This window comes from Manis pentadactyla, chromosome 7 (genome assembly GCF_030020395.1).
Source record: "Manis pentadactyla isolate mManPen7 chromosome 7, mManPen7.hap1, whole genome shotgun sequence".
NCBI lineage: Eukaryota > Metazoa > Chordata > Mammalia > Pholidota > Manidae > Manis > Manis pentadactyla.
In genome coordinates, this window is record NC_080025.1 from 49,706,951 (window position 1) to 49,729,913 (window position 22,963).

A 22,963-nucleotide genomic window follows, 5' to 3' on the forward strand; every position below is an offset into this window, starting at 1 on the left:
ATCAAAGGCCCATATCAGAATGCCCTCCTTATGCTGAGAGGCAGCATTCATTCACCGGAGACAGGAGCTGAGACTGAGTATTCCGTACAAACAAACCTTAGAAAACAGGTCCTATTTTCCTTTGTCTCACCATGCATTTTAGCTACTTTTTCCACAACTGCCTCTCCTTGGTCACCTAATATATCAGCACTTAGATTTTGTCGGTTCTTTGGATCTTTATTTTCTTGTGGAAACTTCCATGTATGTGTAAAAATTAAATTTGTGTGCTTTTCTCATGTTAATCTGCCTTAGGTCAATTTAATTCTGGGCCCAGCTGAAGACCCAAAGAGGGCAGAGGTTAAGTTTTACCTCCTCTACACTATTGTCTACCAAGTGTTCCTTCCACTTCTGTCTTATTATCTCCCCATCAGAAATACTGCTATCCTCAATTATGTTTATCATTTCCTTGCATTTTAATTTTAATTTTATTATTTTATCTTATTTTTAAATTTAAAGTTTTAAATTACTTACTTTTTTTTTAAGAATAAGTGACATGTACTATTTTGTTAGTTTCAGGTGTACAACATACTGATTTGAGTCATAGACCTTTCAAAATGGTGACCACAAATAGTTACCATCTGTCACTCCACAAAGTTAACAGTATTATTGACTATTTTCCCTATGCTGTACATTGCATACCATGTTTTATTTATTTTAAAACCAGAAGATTATTCCTTTTAATACCCTTTGCTTACTTTATCCAGCATCCAATTCTTGTCACCTCTGGCAACCATCAGTTTGTTCTCTGTACCTATGAGTATGTTTATGTTTTGTTTGTTTTATAGGTTCCATATATAAGTGAAATTATATAGTATTTGTCTGACTTATTGCACTTTGCATAATACCCTCTTGGTCCACCCATGTTGTCATGATTGGCAAGATTTTGTTCTTTTTTTATGGCTGAATAATAATCTGTTGTATCTGTGTACCACATCATCTTTATCCTTCATCCATTGGTGGACATTTAGTTTGCTTCCATATCTTAGCTATTGTAAATTATGCTGTAGCACATACAAGGATGCCTGTGTCTTTTCAAATTATTTTCATTTTCTTTGGATAAATACTATGAAGTAGAATTGCTGGATTGTACAGTAGTTTTATTTTTAATATTTTGCAGAATCTCCATGCTGCTTTTTTACAGTGGCTGCACAGTTCACGTTCCTAGCAGTGTAGGAGGGCTCCCTGTCCTCCACATCCTCTCCAGTGCTTATTTTTTGTCCCTTTGATAGTAGCTGCCTGACAAGTGTAAGGTGGTGTCTTGTGCTTTTGATTTGCATTTCCCTGATGATTAGTGATGCTGAGCATCTTTTCATGTTGGTCATCTGTATGTCTTTGGAACAATGTCTGTTCAGGTCCACAGCCATTTTTTAATAGGATTGTTAGTTTTTAAAAAATTGAGTTGTGTGGTTTTTTTGTATATTTTGGAACTTAACCTCTTATTGGCTATGTCAGATTACTAGGCCTGGATGCAGAAGAATGGCTCAGCAGTTTGGAAGACAGAATAATGGATCAGTCAAGCTGAACAGAAGAAATAAAAATGAATAAAAAGTAGATAACTTAATAGAGATCTAAGACACTGTCAGTCATCTAACTATTTGCATTATAGGAGTCCCAGAGGAGGAGAGAGAGAGAAAGGAGTAGAAAACTTATTTGAAGAAATAATAGCTGAAAACATCTGTAACCTAAGGAAGGAAACAGACATCCAGATCCAGGGAGCAGAGAGAGCTCCAAAGAAGGTAAACTGAAGGGGTCCACACCAAGCCACATCGTAATTACAGTGTCAATTACAATGAAGACAATCTGTTAGAAGCAGTGAGAGAAAAGAAATGAGTTACCTAAAAGTGAAGCCCCATAAGGCTATCAGCTCATTTTTCATCAGAAACTCTACAAACCAGAAGGGAGGCACATGATAAAGTCAAAGTGCAGAAAAGAAAAACCGCCAACCAAAAATACTCTACCCAGAAAGGATATCATTCAGAATGGAAGGGGAGATAAAAAGCTCCACAGATAAACATTAAAAAGTTTACCACTACTAAACTGTCCTTAAAAGAAATGCTAAAAGATCTTCTTTAAGAGGAAAAGAAGAGACCCTAACTAGAAGGAAGAATAATATAAAAAAGAAAATTTTACTGGTCAAAGCAAACATAGAGAGGTAGTAGATCAATCACTTTAAAGCTAGTATGAAGGTCAAAAAGATAAAAGTAGTAAACTTAGTTTCATCTAAAAATTTGTTAAGGGACTCACTAAATAAAAAATTGTAAAAGAAGTCATCATATACATAAAGCATGGAGGAAGGGAAGTAAAAAACATAGTGTTGTTGGAATGCATTTGAACTTAGTGACCATCAGCTTACCATAGATTGCTGTATATGTAGGCTGTCATTCATATAAGAACCCCATGGTAACTACAAGCCCAAAACCTAGAATGAATACACAAAAACAAAGAGAAGAAAATCCAAACATAGCACTAAAAAGAGGAAACAAGAGAGGAAAAAACGATGAGAGAACAACAAAAACAGTCAGGAAACATTTAGCAAAATGGCAATAACTACATACCTATCAATAATTACATTCAACATAAATGAACTAAATGCTCAATCTAAAGACATAGGGTGACTGAATGGATAAAAAATCAAGACACCATCTATTTGCTGCCTACAAGAGACTCATTTTAGACCTAAAGACACCACAGACCGAAAATGAAGGGATAGGAAAAGGTACTTCATTCAAAAAGAATAATAAAAGGTGGGGTAATAACACTTAAATGAGACAAAATAGGCTTTAGAATAAACACTAGAATAAGAGATGAAAAAGGATATGTATATTGAGGCACAATCCAACAAGAAGATATAACAATTGTAATATCTGTGCACCCAAAAGAGGAACATTAAATATAAAAAGCAAGTATTAACAGACATAAAGGGAGAGATTGATAGTAATACAGTAATACTAGATACTTTCCCATGCCACTTACATCAATGGATAGGTCATCCAGACAGAAAATAAATAAGGAAACAGTGGATTTGAATAACACATTAGACTAAATGAAATTAACAGATACACACACAACATTACATCCAAAACTTTAAAATGCACATTCTTTTCAAGTGCACATAAAACGGTCTCTGGAATAGATCACATGGTAGTCCACAAAGCAAGTCTCAATAAATTTAAGAAGACTGAAATCACATCTAGCATCTTTTCTGGCCACAATGGTCTAAAACTAGAAATCAGTTACAAGAAATAGGAGGGAAATTGCACAAACACATGGAGGCTAAACAGCATGCTACTAAACAACCAATAGGTCATTAAAAAAAATCAAAGAAGATATCAAAAAAATACTTGGAGAATAATGAAAATACAGATGCAAAGTTTAAAATTTTTCAGATGCAGGAAACGCAATAGTAAGAGAGAAATTTATTTCACTGCAGGCCTCCTTCAAAGCAAGAAATACTCAAACACTCTAACACCTACAGGAACTAAAAACACAACAACACAAAAACCCAAAGTTAGTAGAAGGAAGGAAAAACAAAGACTGCAAGTAAATAAAATAGAGACTAAGAAAACAATACAAAAGATCACTGAAACTAAGAGCTGGTTCTTTGCAAAGATAAAAATTGATAAACCTTTAGCTAGTCTCACCAAGAAAAAATAGAGAGGACTGAAATAGGTAAAATTAGAAATGAAAGAGAAGTTACAACCAACACCAGAAATACAAGTGATTATGAGAGTGTTATGAAAACCTGTATGCCAACAAATTAGACAACCCAGAAGAAATAGGTAAGTTTCTAGAAAAATACAGTATTCCAAGACTGAACAAGGGATGAATAGAAAATTAGAACAACCAGTTACTAGAAATTATACTGATTCAGTAGTCAAAAAAAACTCCCAACAAACAAAATTCCAAGATCAGATGGCTTCAAGGTTAATTATTTCAAACATTTACAGAAGAGTTGATACCTCTCCTACTCAAACTATTCCAAAAAGTTATATTGTAAGGAAAGCTTCCACATTCATTCTATGGGACCCGGATCACTGGTATCAAAACCAGACAAGGACACTATAAAAAGGAAAATTAGAGACTGATATCTTTGATGAATATAAATGCAAAAACCCTGAACAAAATACTAGGAAAACAAAATTCAAAAATACATTAAAAAGATAATTCACCATAATCAAGTAGGATTTATTCCAGGGATGCAAGGTGGTTTGGTGTCTGCAAATGAACATGATACATCACATTAACAAAGGGAAGGATAAAAACCATATGATCTTTTTAGCAGATGCTGCAAAAGCATTTGACAAAGATTAGCATCCATATATGATAAAAACTCTTAAGAAAGTGGGTACAGAGGGCACATATTTCAACATAAAAAACCCACATATGGCAAACCCAGATCTAGCATCAATGGCAAAAAGCTGAAAGTTACTCTTCTATGATCAGCAACATAATAAGGATGCCAACTGTCCCCCCTTTCATATAATACAGTCCTAGAAGACCTAGCCACAACAGTCAGACAGGAAAAAGAAATAAAAGGCATCCAAATTGATAAGGAAGAACTCATTATTTGCAGATGGGATGGTGATACATATAGAAGACCTTAAAGGCTCCACAAAAAACTATTAGAATTAATAAATGAATTCAGTAAAGTCACAGGATACAAAATCAATGTATAGAAAGAAATCTTTTTCTATATGCAACAAACTAGCAGAGAACAAAATTAAGAAAACAATCCCATTTATAATTGTATCAAAAAGAGTACAATACCTAGGAATAAATCTATCCAAGGAGGTGAAAGACCTGCACTCTGAAAATTATAAAACATTGATGAAAGAAATTGAAGATGACACAAATAACTGGAAAGCTCTTCCATGTCATGGAAAGGAGGAATTAATATTATTAAAATGGCCATACTGCCCAGAGCAGTCTACAGATTCAGTGTAATCTCTGTCAAAACACCAATGACATTTTTCACTGAACTAGAGGAAGGAAATAATCCTAAAATTTATGTGGAACCCAAAAGATCCTGAATAGCCAGAGCAATGTTGAGAAAGAAGAACAAAGTTGGGGTTATTATGATTTCTGTTTTCCAACTGTACTACAAAGCTACAGCAATCAAAACAGTATGGTACTAGAACAAGAACAGGTACAAAGACCGATAGAACAGAATAACCCAGATATAAATATATGCCTGTATCTTCAATTAATCTGATGGAGTCAAGGATATATATAAAATGGGGAAAAGAGAGTCTCTTCAATAAATGATGTTGGGAAAACTGGACAGTACATGCAAACAGTGGACTGGACTATTGTCTTTCACTATGCACAAAACTAAACTAAAAATGTATCAAAGACCTAAATATAAGACCTGAAACCATAAAACTCTTAGAAGAAAGCAGGTAGTAAACTCTTGAACATCAACATTGGATTTTTTTTCTGGGTATGTCTCCTTAGGCAATGGAAATAATAGCAAAAAGGAAGAATTAGTATTACACCAAAATAAAACTTTCTGTACAGCAAAGGAAGCCATTCACAAAACAAAAGGCTTTATGGAATAATGTATAATGATACATCTGATACAGATAATATTCAAAATATGTAAAGAACTCATGTAACTGAACACCAGAGAACCAAATAATCTTGTTAAAAAAATGAGCAGAGGACCTAAATAGACATTATTCCAAAGAAGAAATACAAATGGCCAACAGGCACATGAAAAGATGCTCCACATTGCTAATCATCAGGGGAATGCAAATCAAAACCACAATGAGATATCCCCTCACACCTGTTAGAATGGCCACAATCCAAAAGACAAGGAATAACAAATGATGGTGAGGATGTGGAGGAAAGGGAAACCTCCTACACTGTTGGTGGGAATGCAAATTGATGCAGCTACTATGGAAAGCAGTATGGAGGTTTCTCAAAACCTAAAATAAATACCATATGACCTAGCAATTTCCCTTCTGGGAATCTACCTGAAGAAAATGAAGTCCTTAATTCAACAAAATGTGAACCCCTATGTTTTTTGTTGGATCATTTACAATAGCCAAGATATGGAAGCAACCAACATTCCCAACAATAGATGAATGGATAAAGAAGTGATATATACATACAATGAAATACTATTCAGCCATAAAAAAAAGAAAGAAGTATTGCCATTTGCAACAACATAGATGGACCTAGACGGTATTATTCTAAGTGAGACAGGTCTGTCTAAGATGAATATCATTTGGTTTCACTTATTTGTGGAATCTGAAAACAATATAAAACATAAATAGATTCATAAACATGGAGAAAGGAAAGTTGTTTACCATGGGGTGAGAGGAGAAATAGGTGAAGGGGATAAGAAATACAAACTTCAAACTGTAAAATAATGTAGCCACAGGGGTGGAAGTATAGTCTATGAAATATAGCTCATAATACTGTAACATCCTTGTAAAGTGACAGATGATAACTACACTTATGGCGAGCATTTAGTAATGTATATAATTGATGAATCACTGAGTTGTTTATCTGAAACCAGCATAATAATATATATGAACTATATTTCAATAAAAACAATGAGATATTTGATGAGAAATCATTAAAGAAGAAACTTACTACCTGTGTTTTCTTCTAAAAGTTTAGATGGTTTCAGGTCTTATGTTTAAGTTTTTAACTAATTTTTGGTTTATTTGTATATGGTGTAAGATGGTGGTCTAGTTTTATTCTTTTCCACATAGCTATATAGTTTTCCCAACACCATTTATTGAAGAGACTGTCTTTTCCCACTGTATATTCTTGCATTATTTGTCATAGATTAATTGACCATATAAATGTGGTTTATTTCCTGGCTCCCTTTTCTGTTCCATTGATATGTGTGTCTGTCTTTCTAACATGCCATATTGTTTTGATTTCTACAGCTTTGTAGTTTAGTTTGAAATCAGGGAGTGTGATATCTCCCACTCTGTTCTTCTTTCCAGATTGTTGTGGCTATTCAGGGTCTTTTGTGGTGCCATAAAAATTTTAGGATTTTGTGTTACAGTTCTGTGAAAAATGCCATTGATATTTTGTTAGGGATTGCTTTGAATCTATAGATTGGGATAATATGGATATTTTAACGATATTAATTATTCCAATCCATGAGCCACAGTATCATTCCATTTGTGTCATCTTCAATTTTTTCCATTGATGTCTTACAGTTTTCAGAATGCAGTCCTTTTCTCCTTGGATAAATTAATTCTGAGGTATTTTTTTTAATGAAATTGTAAGTGGAATTGTTTTTTTAATTTCTCTTTTTGGTCATTTATTAGTGTATAGAAGTGCTATAGATTTCTGTATGTTGATTTATGTATGTTGATCTGCAACTATACTGAATTCATGTATTAGTTCTAGGTGTTTGTTGGTGGAGCCTTTAGGGTTTTCTGTGTATTATTATCATATCATCTGCAACTAGTGACAGTTTAATTCTTTATTACCAATTTGGATGCCTTTTACTTTTTGTGTGTATGTGATTTCTGGAGCTGGAACTGCCAGTACTATGTTGAGTAAACATGGAAGAGTGGGCATCCTTGTCTTGTTCTTGATGTTAGAAGAAATGTTTTCAGCTTTACACCTTTGAATATGATGTTACATATTGGTTTGTCATACATGGCCTTCATTATTTAGAGGTACATACCCTCTATACCCACTTTGTTTAAAGTTTTTTTATCATAAAGAGGTGTTAAATTTTCCCTACTGTTGCTTCTACATCTACTAAGATATCTTATGGCTTTTATCTTTCATTTTTTAATGAAGTATATCACATTGATTAATGCAGATACTGTCCCATCCTTGCATCCCTGGAATGATCCCACTTGGTCATGATGACTGATCCCTTTTGATTTTGAATTTGGTTTGCTAATATTTGTTGAGGATTTTTGAATCTATGTTCATCAGGGGTATTGGTCTGTAGCTTTTTTTTTTTTTTTTTTTTTTTTAGTGTCTTTGGTTTTGGTTTTAAGAGTAATTCTGGCCTTGTAGAATCAGTTTGGAAGTTTTCCCCCCTCTTACATTTCTTGGAATACTTAAAGGACGATGGATATTAGCTCATCTTTGAATGTTTGGTAGAATTCACCTGTGAAGCTATCTGGATCTGAACTTTTGTTTGTTGGGAGTATTGTGATTACCAGTGCACGTTTGTTACTAGTATATGGTCTGTTTGTATTTTCTGTTTCTTCCTAGGTCAGTTTTGGAAGATTGTATGTTTCTAGGAATTTATCTATTTTTTTTCTAGATTTTCCAATTTATTGGCATATTTTTCATTTAATTCTCTTATAATTCCTTGAATTTCTCTTATGTTGGTTGTAGTTTCTCCTTTTTCAATCTGATTTTGTTTGTGTCCCCTCTTTTTTTTTCTTAATGAGTCTGGTTGAGGGTGTGTGTGTTTTGTTTTATCTTCTTGAAGAACGAGCTCTTGGTTTCATTGTTTCTTGTTTTTCCTATTTTCTTATTCTGTATTTTATTTATTTCTGCTATGATTTTTATTGTGTCTCTCCTACTAATTTTGGGCTTTTTTTCTATTTCCTTTAGTTGTAGGGTTAGAGTGTTTGAGATTGTTCTTGTTTCTTGAGGTAGGCCTGTATTGCTGTAAACTTCCTTCTTAGAACTGCTTTTGTGGCACCCCGCATATTTTGAACTGTTGTACTGCTGCTTTCATTCATCTCCATCTATTGATTTCCTCTTTGATCTATTCCTTGATCTGTTGATTATTTAGAAGCATGTTCTTTAGCTTCCACATGTTTGTGTTTTTTCCAGTTTTTTTCTTATAATTGATTTCTAGTTTCATAGCATTGTGGTATGAGAAGATGATTGATAAAACTTCAGTCTTCTTAAATTTGTTGCGTCTTGTGTCCTGTTTGTGATCTGTTTTGGATAATGTTCTGTGTGTACTTGAGAAAAATGTGTATATTGTTCCTTTTGGGTAGAATGTTTTGTATATATCTGTCAAGTCCATCTGGTGTAATGCATCACTCAGTGTCTGTTTTCTTATTTGTTTTCTGTGTGGATGATCTATCCATTGATAGAAATGGGTGTTAAAGTCTCCTACTATTATTGTGTTGCTGCCATTTCTCCCTTTAGGTCTGTTAATATTTAGTCTATATACTTAGTTGTTCCTATGTTTGGTACATAGATGTTTACAATTGTTATGTCTTCTTGTGCTGATGCTTATGTAATGTCCTTCTGTCTCGTTACTTTCTCTGTGTTGAATTCTATTTTGTCTGATACAAGTATTGCAAGTTTAGGGTTTTTCCATCCCTATTTGCATGGTATATCTTTTTCTGTCCCTTCAGTTTCAATCTGTGTTATCTTTACGTCTGACATGAATCTCTTACTGGCAGCAAATAGATGGGTCTTGTTTTTTTATTCCTTCAGTCACCCTGTGTCTTTTCATTGGAACCAGTTAGTCCATTTACTTTTAAAGTAATAATTGATATGTATGTACTTATTGCTACTTTCTTAAATGTTTCCTGGTTGTTTTTATTCTTCTCTGATCCTTTCTTCCATTCTTGCTCTCTTTTCTGTTTTAAGACTTCTTTAGTGTTATGGTAGGTTTCCATTCTCTTACTTTTTTGTATATCTGTAGTAAGTTTGTAGCTTGTGGTTATTATGGGGTTCTTATATGATATCCTATGAACATAATAATCTATAGCAAGCAATAGTCACTTAAGTTTGAGTGCATTGTAACAGCACCACATTATTACCCTTCCTATCCACTTTTATGTATATAATACCTTCTTTTGACCTTTTAATTTAGTGATTAACTTAGCTAAGTTTTAGAGTTTTAGATGTAATAGCTTTTGCTGCTTTTGTCTTTTGACCTTCATACTAGCTTTTAATTAATAGATCTGGTACCTCTGCTGTATGTTTGCTTTAGTGGTAGAAACTTTTTCCCTTCTTAAATTTCTTGTTTCTATTTAGGGTCTTTTCTTTTACTCTTTAAGAAGTCCCTTTAATATTTGTAAGGATAATTTAGTAGTGATGAACTCTTTTAAAGTAGGTTTATTTGTGAAGCTCTATCTCTCCTTCAATTCTGAATGATAACTTTGAGGGGTATTCTTAGTGGAGGTGTATCCCATTCAGCACTTTGAATATATCACACTACTCCCTTCTGGCCTGCAGAGTTTCTGCAGAAAGATCAGCTGATAGCCTTATGCAGTTTACCATATACGTAATTCATTGCTTTTTCTCTTGTTGCTTCTAAGATTCTCTTTGTCTTTGCTCTTTGACATTTTAATTGTGATGTGTTATGGTGTGGATCTCCTTGGTTCATCTTGTTTGGTTCTCTTTGTTCTTCCTGGACCTGGCAGAGTATTTCCTTCCCCAGGTTAGGATAATTTTCATATTATTCCTTCAGATAAGTTTTCTACTTTCTCTCTCTCTCTCTCTCTCCTCCTTTTAAGATTCCTATACTGCTTTTTTTTCTATTTCCTTTAGTTGTAGGGTTAGAGTGTTTGATGCTGTCCCAGAGCCCTCTTACCCCATCCTTATTTCTCTTAATTCTTTCTTCCTTCTCCTGTTCAGCTGGTGTGCTTTCCATTACTCTATCTTCCAAGTCACTGATCTGTTCTTATGCATCTTACAGTCTGCTCTTCATTCCCTCCAGTTTATTTTTTATTTCGTTTATTGAATTCTTCATCTCTGGTTCTTTTTGAGACTTTCTGTCTCTTCATTGAGGTCCACATTGCAGTTCTGCTATTGTTTTCTCAAGTCCAGTGTGTATCTTTATAAGCATGAGTTTAAATACTTAGTAATCAGGTGGTTGGTTCACTGTGTTTCATTTCATTTATTTATTTTTTCTTGTTCTATCGCTTGGAGTATATTCCCATGTCTCATCATTTTGTACGATTTTCTGTACTTTGTTCCATGAATTAGTTGAGAGGTCTTGCTTTCCTAGTCTTTAAGGATTGGCCTTGTGTAGGAGAGTCCCCTGTGTAGACTGTGTGTTCCTTGTTAGTTTTGGCAATCTGGAGGCTAAGTAAGATTGAGCCCTGCTTTTCATGGTGCTGTGGCTCCCAGAGTGTATTTCCAGGGGAGTGGCTTTGGGGGTTATTAGAGGAGCTCCTGGTTGGACACCTGTTGGTTCTGCACTGGCAGCGAGAGGGTTGTGGCCCAGCAGCAGGTTGGACGCACACTCAAGGTGACTCCTGGGTGGGTGCCAGCTGAGTCCCCTGTTCCTCCTCACCTGTATGCTGGTGCATGCTGTGGGCCAATGGGAACCGCCCCGGGGAGTTCCTGTGTCCGGAGCCCTCGGTCCAGCTGGTGGTTGGGTCAGGCACCATGCACACACAAGTTCTCTTGCAGCCCCTGCACACTCTGGGCTGCTCTGGACAGTTCCTTCGTCTGTGCCCACCAGTCCTGCCTATGGTTAGGGTCAGACATTGTGTGCATGCATATTCCCTGTGGTCCCTGCATGCTCTGGTCTGCTCTGGAGAATTTCCATGTGGCATCCACTGTCCAATTGACAGCTGGGATCAGACACTCTGTGTGTACTTATTGCTCCACTGCCCATGCGCCTTCTAGCCTCTCCAGGGAATTCCCACATTGTCACCTGCCAGGTCCCACTGGTATGCAGGGATCAGACCCCATGTGCCTTCTTCCCCCATGGCACCCTGGAGTGTTGTCTCTGTGGCACCAGCCCGTAAAACCTGCCTCTTCCCTGTGATCCAGGGAACTTCCTGGTTCTGATGGGGGCTTGGTTGATGGATAACAGCAGGCAGCAAGATGGGACCTCTGGCTCTCCTATAGGCATGTCTAGGTATGGGTGGCGTCAGGAGGCTTCCTAGACCAAGTATGAGATTGCTGTGTACACTCAGATTCTGCTGTCAGCTGCAGTAAGATGTGCAGAAAGAGCCCAAACAATGGCACCTGCCAGCCCTTATGATCCTGGGTTTCCTTCAGAGGTTTCTTTCCCAAGCAGCGGATGTTAAGTTCTGAAACCTTATGGTCTAGTTGCAGTTTTAACCACAAGGTTTTTTCTGTGCTTCAGGGCAGGGCTTCCACACCTGCCTCTCTCAGTGATATCCCTGCCTCTCCCCTCTGCTGGTCTCTGTGTTGGGGATGGGGTTCCGTGATTAAACTCTCTCTGTCTCTTCTGCAGTTTTTGTTTTTCTTCAGTGTGACCTTTCTGTCCCACCTAAGGTGTTCACTTAGGTCTCTTTACTTCATCAGGGTAAAATGTTCTGTGTGTAGGTGTAGATTCGGTGTGTAAGTGGTAAAAGTGGATTCAGTCTCTTTCTACTCTGCCATTTTTCCAGAATCCTCTGGGATTGTTTTTTCTATTTCTGTGAAGAATGCCATTGGGATTTTGGAAGGGATTGTGTTCAGTCGATAGATGGCTTTGGGTTGTATGGATGTTTAACAGTGTTAATTATTCTGAATCATGAACCCAGGATGCCTATTTGTTTCTTTCATCTTTGATTTCTTTCAACAAAGTCTTTAGTTGTTATACAGATCTATTACTTTCTTTGTTGATTTTATTTCTAGGTATTTTTAAATGTGTGAAATGATATTGAGAACAGGATAGTTTTATTTTTCTTTTTCAGATGTTTCATTATTAGTGCATAGACATGCATCTGGTTCTATATGTTGATTTTATACCCTGTAACTTTACTGCATTTGTGGATTAGTTCCAGAAGTTTTTGGGTTCAGTGTTTAGGATTTTATGTGCAAAAGAAATATTATCTGCAAGTAAAAATAACTCTGCTTATTTCTTTTTTATATGATTACCTTTTATTTCTTTTTCTTGCTTAATTGCTCTGGGTAGGTCTCCTCATACTGTGTAGAATAGATGGTTATAGTGGGCATCCTAGTCTTGTTTCTGATCTTAGAGGAAAAACATCCAAGTTTTCACTGTTGAGTATCATGTTAGCTTTGGGTTTGTTGTATAAGGACTTTATTATGTTAGGGTATGTGCTTCCAGTACCCAGTGTTGAGAGTTTTTATTATGAGAGAATGTTGCAAATTGTTAAATTCCTTTCAGCATCAATTAAGATGATAGTGTGATTTTTATCTTTCATGTATTTATGTGATGAATTATACTTAACTGATTTGCATGTGGTGAACCATTCTTGCATACCAGATTTAAGTCCCACTTGGTCATTGTTAATAATTTTAAAGTAAATTCATTTTGCTAATATCATGTTGAGAATTTTGTATCCTTTATATCATGGATATGGGTTTATAGTTTTATTTTTTTGTAGAGTCCTTATCTGGCTTTGGAATCAGGGTAATGCTTACTTTGTAAAATGAATTTTGACATGTTGACTTCTACTATTTGGAAGAGTTTGAGAAGGATTGGCATTAATTTTTCTTTCAAGATTTGGTACAATTTGCTAGTGAAACCATTGGTCTTCAGATATTCTGTGTTGAGAGGTTTTTGATTATTGATTCTGTATCTTACTCATGCATCTTCAAATTTTTTGTTTCTTTCTGATTCATTCTTGATAGGTTGTGTTTTTGTAGGAAATCTGATATTTTTCAATATTTGAAAATATGATTGTAGCAGGTTTTATGATCATATGTATTTCTGTAATATCAGTTGTAATGTCTTATCTTTCATTTCTAATTTTGTGTGAGTCTTCTCTCCTTTTTTCTTAGTTTAGCTAAAAGTTTGTTAATTTTGTGTATCTTTTCAAGAAAGACACCAACTCTCTTCATTTCATTGAGACTTCCTATTGTTTTTCTGACCTCAATTTTATTTATTTCTGCTCTGCTCTTTGTTATTTCCTTCCTTAAGCTTACCTTGGGCTTAGTTTGTTCTTTTTCCTTGAGGTGTAAAGTTAGGTTGTTTATTTGAGATCTTTTTTTGTTAATTAGGTATTTATTGGTGTAAAACCTTCTGCTTACAATTCCCTTTGCTGCATCCCATAAGTTTGACGTGTTGTGTTTCATTTTTGTTTTATGTTTGTTTTGTTTTTCTTTGACCCATTGGTTGTGCAGGAGTGTGTTGTTTAATTTTCACATAGTTGTGAATTTTCCAGGTTTCCTCCTTTTATTGACCTCTGCTTTCATGCATGTGGTCGTGTCAGAATGATTTAAATCTTTTTAAATTTGAAAAGACTTGTTTTATAGACTTAACATAATACCTGTCTTTGAGACTGTTCTGTGCACCTGTGAGAAGAAGGTGTATTCTACTGCTATTGGGTGGAATGTTTTGTATGTCTGTTAGGTCCTTTTGGTCTACATTATGGTTCAAGTTCCATGTTTCCATATTAATTTACTGTCAGATCCTCTGTCTATGTAAGGGGAGAAAATAAAGTTCCCTACTGTTATTGTATTATTTGCTTCTTTCAAATCTGTTAATATATGTCTCATATATTACATGCTGCAATTGTAAGTACAATTGTTATGTCATCTTGATTAAATGACACCTTTATCATTATATTATGATCTTTGTTTCTTTTGACAGATTTGACTTAATCTATTTTGCATAACAGAAATATAGCTATCTCTGTTCCCTTTTTGTTTCTATTTGTGTGAAATATCTTTTTCCATCCCTTCCCATTGAGCCTATGCATGTCCCTAAAGCTTAAGTGGATCTCTTATAGGCAGCATATAGTTGGGTCTTACTTTTTTTGTTCTGTTTTGTTTTCTAATACACAGTGTCACTCTGTTCCTTTGATTGGAGAATTTAATCCATTTACATTTAAAGTAATTATTAGTATGCAATTACTTACTAATGCCATCTTATTAATATTTTCCCAGGTCTTATGTAGTTTGTTTGTTCCTTTCTCCCTCTCTTGGTGTCTTCTTTTGTGAATTGATAATTTTCCATAGTGGTATGCTTTGGCTCCCTTTTCCTAATCTTTTGTGTATCTGTGTAGGCTTTTGTTTTGTGATTTCCATGAGCCTTTCATAATACATTTTATAACTGACTTTTTATAATAAACTTATTACAACTGAACTTCAGTCACATACAAAATCTCTACCCTTTAACTCCCTCTTTTATGTTTTTGTCGGCATGGTTTATTTTACATCTTTCATATTGTGTATCCATTAACAAATTATTGTAGCTATAGTTATTTTTAATACCTCTGTCCTTTAACCATTATACTACAGGTGATTACCACACCCACTATATTACAGTATTGGAGTTTTCTGAATTTATATACTAAACTTTACCAGTAAGTTGCATATTCATATGTTTTCATGTTACTACTTAGTGTCCTTACTTTTTAGCTTGAATTCTTCAACATTATTGGTCAGGTGAGTCTAGTGGTGATGAACGTGCTCAGCCTTTTTTTCTTTTTTGGGAAGGGTAGTGGGGGGTTCTGAGAACAACTTTATTACTCCTTCATTTCTGAAAGACAACCTTTCTGGATTAAGTATTCTTGGCTGGCAGTTATTTTCTTTTATCACTTTGAGTATATCATCCTGCACTGTCCTAGCCTGTAAGGTTGTACTTAGAAATCCATTAATAGCTCATTGGTGAGGGTTCCCTTGTAATTAACAAGCTTCTTTTCTCTTGCTCTCTTCTTTTTCTTGCTTATTTATTTATCTCTTGATTTGAAAATTTTTTTACAATGTGTCTTGGAGAAGATATCTTTGGATTGAATTGTTTAGAGGTCTTTTAGAGGTCTGTGAGCTTCAGGAATTTAGATGTCTAAATCTCTTCCCATTTTGAAAGTTCTCAGCCATTATATCTTTTTAAAAAGCCTTCTGCCTTTTCTCCTCTTCTTCCTGTTTCCCATAATGTATCTTTTGTTTCTTTTAATGATATCCTGTAAGTTCCATAGACTTTTTCATTCCTTTTCATTCTTTTTTCTTTTGTTCCTCTGACAATTTTGAATTAGCTCTCTTTGAGTTCACTGATTCTTCTGTTTGACTGAGTCTGCTGTTCAAGCTCTATATTGAATTCTTTGGTTCAGCCGTTGTATTCTTCACTTCCAAAATTTGTTTGGTTCATTTAATGTTTTCTGTCTCTTTCTTTGCTGTACTTCTCATTTTGTTCTTTTTATTTCCTGTTTCCATTATTTTCCTGATTTTGTTAAATTGTTTATCTGTGTTATCTTTATAACAATTTTAAAAAATTCTTTCTCAGGCAATTTTTATATCTTCATTTTTGGGAGGTTAGTTATTGGAAGTGTGTTGTGATTCTTTTGGGTTGTCAGTTTTCTTTTTTTCTTTGTGATCACTGTTGCCTTGTGTAAGTGTCTATGTATTGAAAGAATCAGTCACTTCTTCCAGACTTTATATATGAAGTTCAGTTAGGAAAAGCCTTTTGTGGTTGGGGTGCACTCTCGTATGCTGTGAACTTGGGTCTAGTGGTGCAGGCATGTGAAGGGCAGGTGTGTGTGGCAGCTCCAGGCTGGGGGTCATGTGTTTTCTTGTCAGCTCAAATAGCAGGGTCCAGTACGCTGACAATTGTGTGATCCTTGCTGAGAGCTGGAGGGCATTTGAAGTGACTACAAGGGCTGGTGAGGTCCTCAGCAGTGCCTCTAGGTGCAGTGGCTCAGTACCAGGGCAGGCAGTGGTTATGGCAGGAGCTGGCAGTGTGCATACACTTGGCTGAAGGGTGGGGTCAGCTGCAGATACATGCACAGTGGCAAAGTCAGAGATTCAGCAGTGGGCTGTGGGGCCAACTCTCGGGGGCTCTTGGTGTTCAATTGGAATTCTGCAGGGGTTAGCCACAGGGGTATGCATGACTTTGAGAGCCAGCAGGTATAGAGGTGTAGCTGCTGGATCTTCTTAGGTATACATGGTGGTACAAGCCAGTGACAGCAGGGGTTGAGACCTGCTCTGGGTGCAGAGTAGCTGTGGGGATCTGGGCTGTTACCATACACTTGTGTGGGTTCAGGGGCATGCTGAGGCACTGGAGGCCTGTGTTAAGAGTCAGGGCCCAGGGCCATGCAGGTTCGGGCCAGTGACAGGATTCAGCCTTATCTGGTCCCACAAGCAGCCATGAAGGCCTTGACTGGCAGCATGCACGTAAGTGGCAGCAAGGGCTAGCCACAGGTGCATACACTGTGGGACAGCAGAGGGGCCTAGGCTGCTGGTGGTTAGTGCACAGCCACAGCAGTCAGCAGCTGGACCTGACTGCTAAGTGGACCCCAGGCTTCAGCAGGAAGGAGGGGAGGGAGTAGGGAGAAACTCAAGCAGCTGCTGTCTGGGAATATGAAAACCTGTGGCTGAAAATCTCAGCAGTGAATCTGCAGGGAGACCAAATTGGGTTTGTTGGCTCTTGGTTTCCCCAGAGGTGAAAGGTGCTGGTGTCCTCAGTGATGAAAGCTGGTGGGGGCTGTGCTGTCTACAAGGCCTGTGGATGTCCTCAGGTGGAGACTGCCAGGGTCCTCTGCCAGAGCAGGCCACTGGGAACCGGGCCGTTCTTGGTGCATGGCTGATACTGATAGTCCATGCCCCTCGCCCTTGTTCTTACCACTCTCCGTGCATGTCAGCTTTGCTCATCTCTGGTTGGTGTGAAATCAGAGCAGGTCCTCTGTGCAGCGCCCTGAAAGGGTAAGGAAGCTAATTGCTCACCCCACTCTCCTTTTCTTGGTGAGGAGAACTCTATCCCGAGGGAGAGTCCCCTTCTGGCACTGAGGAGTGTTGGCTGGGGGGTGGGATGGTACTGGCAAAATGAAACTTTCTACCCTTTTTGTTCAGGTATTCTTAGCCTCTTCCATCCACTTGTTGCTGAAGCTTTCCAGGTGGCCTCCTGTGACCTCCCAGAGCTGTTTTCATTCATGGATTAGCTGTCCATTGGACTTGGTTGGAAGATGGAGACTGAGGTCTCTCACTCTGCCACTTTGGTGACATCTCTCTATATTATCCAGAGCTGTTTTCATTCATGGATTAGCTGTCCATTGGACTTGGTTGGAAGATGGAGACTGAGGTCTCTCACTCTGCCACTTTGGTGACATCTCTATATATTATATATATATTATATATATATATAAAAATATATATATTTTTACAACAGTTAAAAAAAAAACCTTTGTACGGAGAATTATCTAGTGTTTAATATTTGGGATCCAGACTCATCTTGCTCAGTATTGTGTTTCTAAGGTTTATCCTCACTTGTTAGTTTTCACAGCTGTACTGTGTGTCCTTGTGTGAATACAGTGGTTGTTTTTTTTGTCCATTCCACCACGGATGGACATTTTCATTTTGGGACTATAATAAATAACATGACTATGAACATTCTTGTGTGTGCCCCATGATGAGTATATGTTTTTCTGTTACATGTATATCGTGCAGTGGGAATGCAGGGTTATTGGGTATGAACACATACACTTTAGTAGATATGACCAGTTTCCCTTGGTGTTTTTACTAGTGTACACTCCACCAGCAGTAGATGGAAGTTCTAGTTGCTTTGAGAAGATGCATGTAGAGCTCTTATATGTTCTGTGAATATATGGTAGTTACTTTTGTTTCCATGAAATGACTCCCAGGTGTCTTATTTAGGCCCCTGGATTTGGTTCCATGCACCACAGTTGGTGATGAAGGAAGGGGAGAAGCTGGTGCAGGGTAGAGGAGGGTGGGGGAAGGAGCTCACTGGGGGATGTGTGCAAGTAAGCGATGTAGTTTAAGGCACAAAGGGGACGTCTGGCCTCAGAATAGAGCTTGGAGATTCATCTGCGTAGACCCAAACTCAAGCCTTTGAGGAAGATCTCAGGGGAAGAATGGGGTGGGGGCAGAAGAGGGTATGTCACAACAAATCCAACAGACTGGGTGACTTCAACAACAGAAATTGATTTCTTCAGAATTCTGGGGGTTAGACGGTGTTGTCATGTCTGGCTTCTGAGGCCTCTCTCCTTTGCTGGCAGATGGCCACCTTCCCTCTTTGTGGTCTTGCCTTCACCCTGCATGTCTGTCCAAATTTCCTCTTATAAGTGGATTAGGGCCTACCTGAAGACCTCATTTTTAACTTAACTACCTCTTTAAAGACCTTAACTTCAAAGTTACATCCTGAGGTACTGGATATATAGGGCTTCAACATATGAATTCTGCGGCAGGGGTGGGGGGACACAGTTCAGGCCATAGCGTAGAATGAGGGAGAGAATGTAGAACAGATAGAGGAGTACAGATTGCAATAAGGAACTTAGAGGGCTGGCCAGAGAGGTAAAAGGAGAGCAGGTGGAGAGTTAAATCTGTGAAAATAAAATGAGCGTTTCAGAGAGGGTACAGCCAGCCACAAACCTCCCAGATTCCAAATCTAACCACTGATACCAAATTTTGTTTTATTTTTCTAAATAGTTTTTTTTTTCTTAAAATGGAGACCTTTAAAAGAAATGCTGAAGTAAAAGTTTAATAGAGGTTGCTTACCTATGTTCACTTGCAAAATGGTTATGAATCAGAGTCCATTATATGAAGTTTTTGATGTCAGAAAAAATGAGTATCTTCTTGCTGTGTTTCAAATCTGCAAGAGACTGGCCTTGAAATGTTTTTTGTACAAACAGATGAGATATAGTAAACAGATTTAGAAGTCATAGTCAGTTGTTTAAAGCTTTTTACTAAGATTCTATAATTTCTAAATTATAACTGCATGGTACTTTTGAATGCTTAAAATATTTGTAAGGAAGTAACTGTACTTCGTGCTTCTATCCTTGCCCCGTCTAGGGAAATCTTTAAAAAACAGCAAGCCAGACTGTGTCATCCCCTGATGGAAACCTTCAGGAAATTCTCATAGTATGCAGTAGAATCCAAACTCTGTGTGTGATACCCTGAAAAGATCTGCGTGATGAAGACTCTGGCCACCACCCGCCCCCACCCTCACTCACCACACTGGCCTGCTTTCTGCTTCTTGAACATTCCAAGGTGGTGGTGGCTTCCTCAGGGCCTTAGCCTGCTTTCCTTGCCTTTCCCCTGGTTTTCAAATTATCCCTTCAGTCTCAACTCAGGTCTTGGGAGGAAGCCCTTCCCTTCCCCCACAGTTAAAGTTGCTTTCTCCCTTTCATATTTTAGCATGTAGGAGGGTAGGTAGGTAGTTTTCTAAGCAGCTGCCAAACTGTTTTCTCACACTGGATGTGCTGTTTTGCTTCCCCAGTGGCAGTGGTTGCTCCACATCCAATGTTTGGTGTTGTCAGCATTGTAGATTTTAGTGCTTCTAGAAGTAGGTGCATAATGGTGTCTTGTTTTAATTTTCAGCCCTCTAGTGATAAATGATATTGGTTATCTTTTCATATGCTTATATGCCATCTGTATATCTTCATTGGAGAGATGTTTGTTCAGTTTTCCCCCCAGTTTTAATTAGGTTGTTTATTGTTGTTGAGTTTTATGAGTTCTTTTTATATTTTGGATAACAGTCTTTTATCAGATGTGTCTTTGCAAATATTTTCTCCCAGTCTGGGTTTGTCTTCTCATTCTCTTAACATTCTATTTTTTCCAAAGTATTTATCACTAAGATAATCTTATTGTTTATTATTTGTTTCCTCCCACTGTGGTGTAAGGTCACAAACAACCTGTTTTGTTTTCTGCTGTATTTCCAGGGCATCATAGCATTTGGATGCAGTTAAGAAATATTTGTTGATTGAATGAATGGATAATAACTGTTGGCATTTTTAGTTAATTTTATTGAAAATGGCATTAAGCTGGTTTAAATTCTTCCATCTCCCTATTTGAAGCTCAATTTCAAAATTTTGCCATTTTAATTTTAAAATTAGGGGTAATATTTAACCACTTGCATGAGATAAATTACCACTGTGGTTCATATGAATGGTTTAAGATCATAATTGCTGATCTATACTTGCTTTGTTCTCTCAAGAGCTGTACAGATTTATTCTCCAGGAAGTAGTCACAGAGCTGGATAGTGTGAACAGAACGACTTTGTCAGGCCACAAAGCCTTATGTTTAAAGTGCTGCCTGCTAGACACTGGATGTCTCAGAGTGTTCAGATATTTATCCACAGATACATGTACACACAGACACACATAGACATGTTGAATCTTGCAAGGTAAAAAAAAATTTCAAATTTGGTTCTTGATGGTGTTTTTGTTAAAGATGGGAAAATGACATTTTGGTCTCCTAGGATGGTTGTTTTTAATTTTTTTCTTATATTTCTAGTGGTTTTGGGGTTGTATATTTTAATGTTATATTGTTTGCTACTAATGTTCATAACTATTATGTTTTTGTCTGTGTCTCAATGGAATACTTTTTGCCTTGAATTCTACTCTGAATATTTCTACTCTTTTTGTTTGAATATGTCAAGTTTTTTTAAGCCTTTGATTACTTTTTACCATGTTGATCTTAAACATAACATATATTTTAAAGAGGGTTTTTAAAAATACTTTCAGAAAAGATACTAAAAGGTGTTTGGTTTTCTATTGCTGCATAACAAACCATCTCAAAACTTAGTGGCTTCAAGCTAATATTTTAACTCTCATGGTTGAACAAGTGGATGGTTTTTCTGCTCCGTGGATATACAGTCACCTGGTGGCTCACCTAGACTAGAATATCCATGCAGGTGCATTCCCATGGCTAATGCCTTTGGAGGGACAGCTGGGCTCAACTGGGATTGTGGGACAGTGGGGCATGTCTGTCTGTCTCTCTGTCTAGTTGCAGGCCTCTTCTTCACCAAGTAGCCTTCTCCTGATCTCTTTAGGTGGTCCCTCCAGCAGAGTAACTGTATTGCTTATATGGTAGCTCAGGGCTCCCAAGAGTGATAAAGTGGAAGCTGCCAACCCTCCTTGAAGTTGAGGCACAGAACTGCCACGGAATTCGTTCAGGCTCATTCTGTTCATTGATGTGAGTCATGGAGCCAGCCCAGTTTCATGCAAGAGGGTGTAAATGCCATGAGGTGTGATTCACCAAGGGCTGCCTTTGGAGCCTACCTGCTATAATGAGAGAGTCAAGCCCTTCACATTTATCATTTTAATTGATATGGTACTGTACATATAGCCAGGCATCTTTGTTTTTATTTCCTTTCATGAATTTGCATCATGTTTTTAATTCTTTTAATTTCTCTATCAAAATCAAGACTAAAGTAGTATTTTTATCCTAGGACGAATGAAGCCTTTGGCATGATAATACTCATATTTAGTTATTATCTGGAATTTTAGGCCATATTATAAATTTAAATATTGCATACATTCTAGGTGTTTTCATTCATTTTTAACTACATAAACAATAACTATTTATATCTAATTAATTTAATTGGCCTCAGTATATGCTGTCAGTCTTAATATACCACTGCTTCTAGAGAATTTGGGTTTATATTTTGATAAAATGTAGTAATACATCCTCAACTAATGTTTCAGGAGCGTTCTGTAGATTATATATGTGTCCAAATCATTGCTTTTTCCACATTATTTTATTTCTTGGAGTAAAATTCACACTGCAGTTAGTAGAAATTTCTCCCAGACTCTAACAAATTATTAGAGTTGAAAACAGGCTCTACTTTATGTCTTTTCTTATTTGCGTTTTTATAGGTGTTTCACTGGGGTTTGTTTTAAATGTCTTAAATGGAAGTTGTAAGTTCATGTCAGGAGCTGGTAGCCTAGTGCCCTCTTAACTAGACATTGTCTTTTGTTATCTTATATTTTATTAATCTTAAAAAAAAATACAAACCCTTTTTATTGGCAGCAGGACCTTCTCTCCAGGTGGTCGTGGTCGCCCTGAGATCACTAACTGATACTTTAGGTGGAAAGAATGTTGGATAGGCTTTCATTAGTGTTCTTAACTCAGCTAATCAAGTGGGAAAGTCACTTGTGCCAGAGGCCAGGGTGCTTGCCTGGTGACTAGCCTGTTATGGATGAAAGATTGCGCAAAGCTTTTCCTTCAGAAGATACAGTTATTGTAAGACTGCAGAGCCAGAACTGGGTTAAAACGCTGGCAATAATGTTTTATGCTTAATTTTTGAAATGCTGAGCTTACTCTTTGAAATTTGTCGGGAGGGCTTACTCAGAAGATACGTATTTTCTGGCAGTCCTGGAGGTTGGAATCTCAAGGTCAAAATGTTGGCAAGTGT

General features: G+C 37.0%; 1 protein-coding gene across 17 annotated transcripts in view; it reads left to right on the plus strand.

The window, feature by feature from the left end:
- Nucleotides 1-22,963, plus strand: part of LOC118929068 (cytochrome c oxidase assembly factor 1 homolog) — a 107,787-nt gene that overhangs the window by 70,529 nt on the left and 14,295 nt on the right. For 7 of the 17 annotated variants that reach the window (XM_057504378.1, XM_057504369.1, XM_057504373.1 and 4 more), the window contains one exon: nucleotides 1,646-1,775. The exons of the other annotated variants lie outside the window; for them this stretch is intronic. Coding sequence is in view for 1 of the 7 variants with exons in the window: in XM_057504369.1 (XP_057360352.1) it covers nucleotides 1,646-1,775 (130 nt within the window). In the remaining 6 variants the exon portion in view is untranslated. The remainder of the gene's footprint in view (nucleotides 1-1,645; nucleotides 1,776-22,963) is intronic. 17 annotated transcript variants of the gene reach the window in all.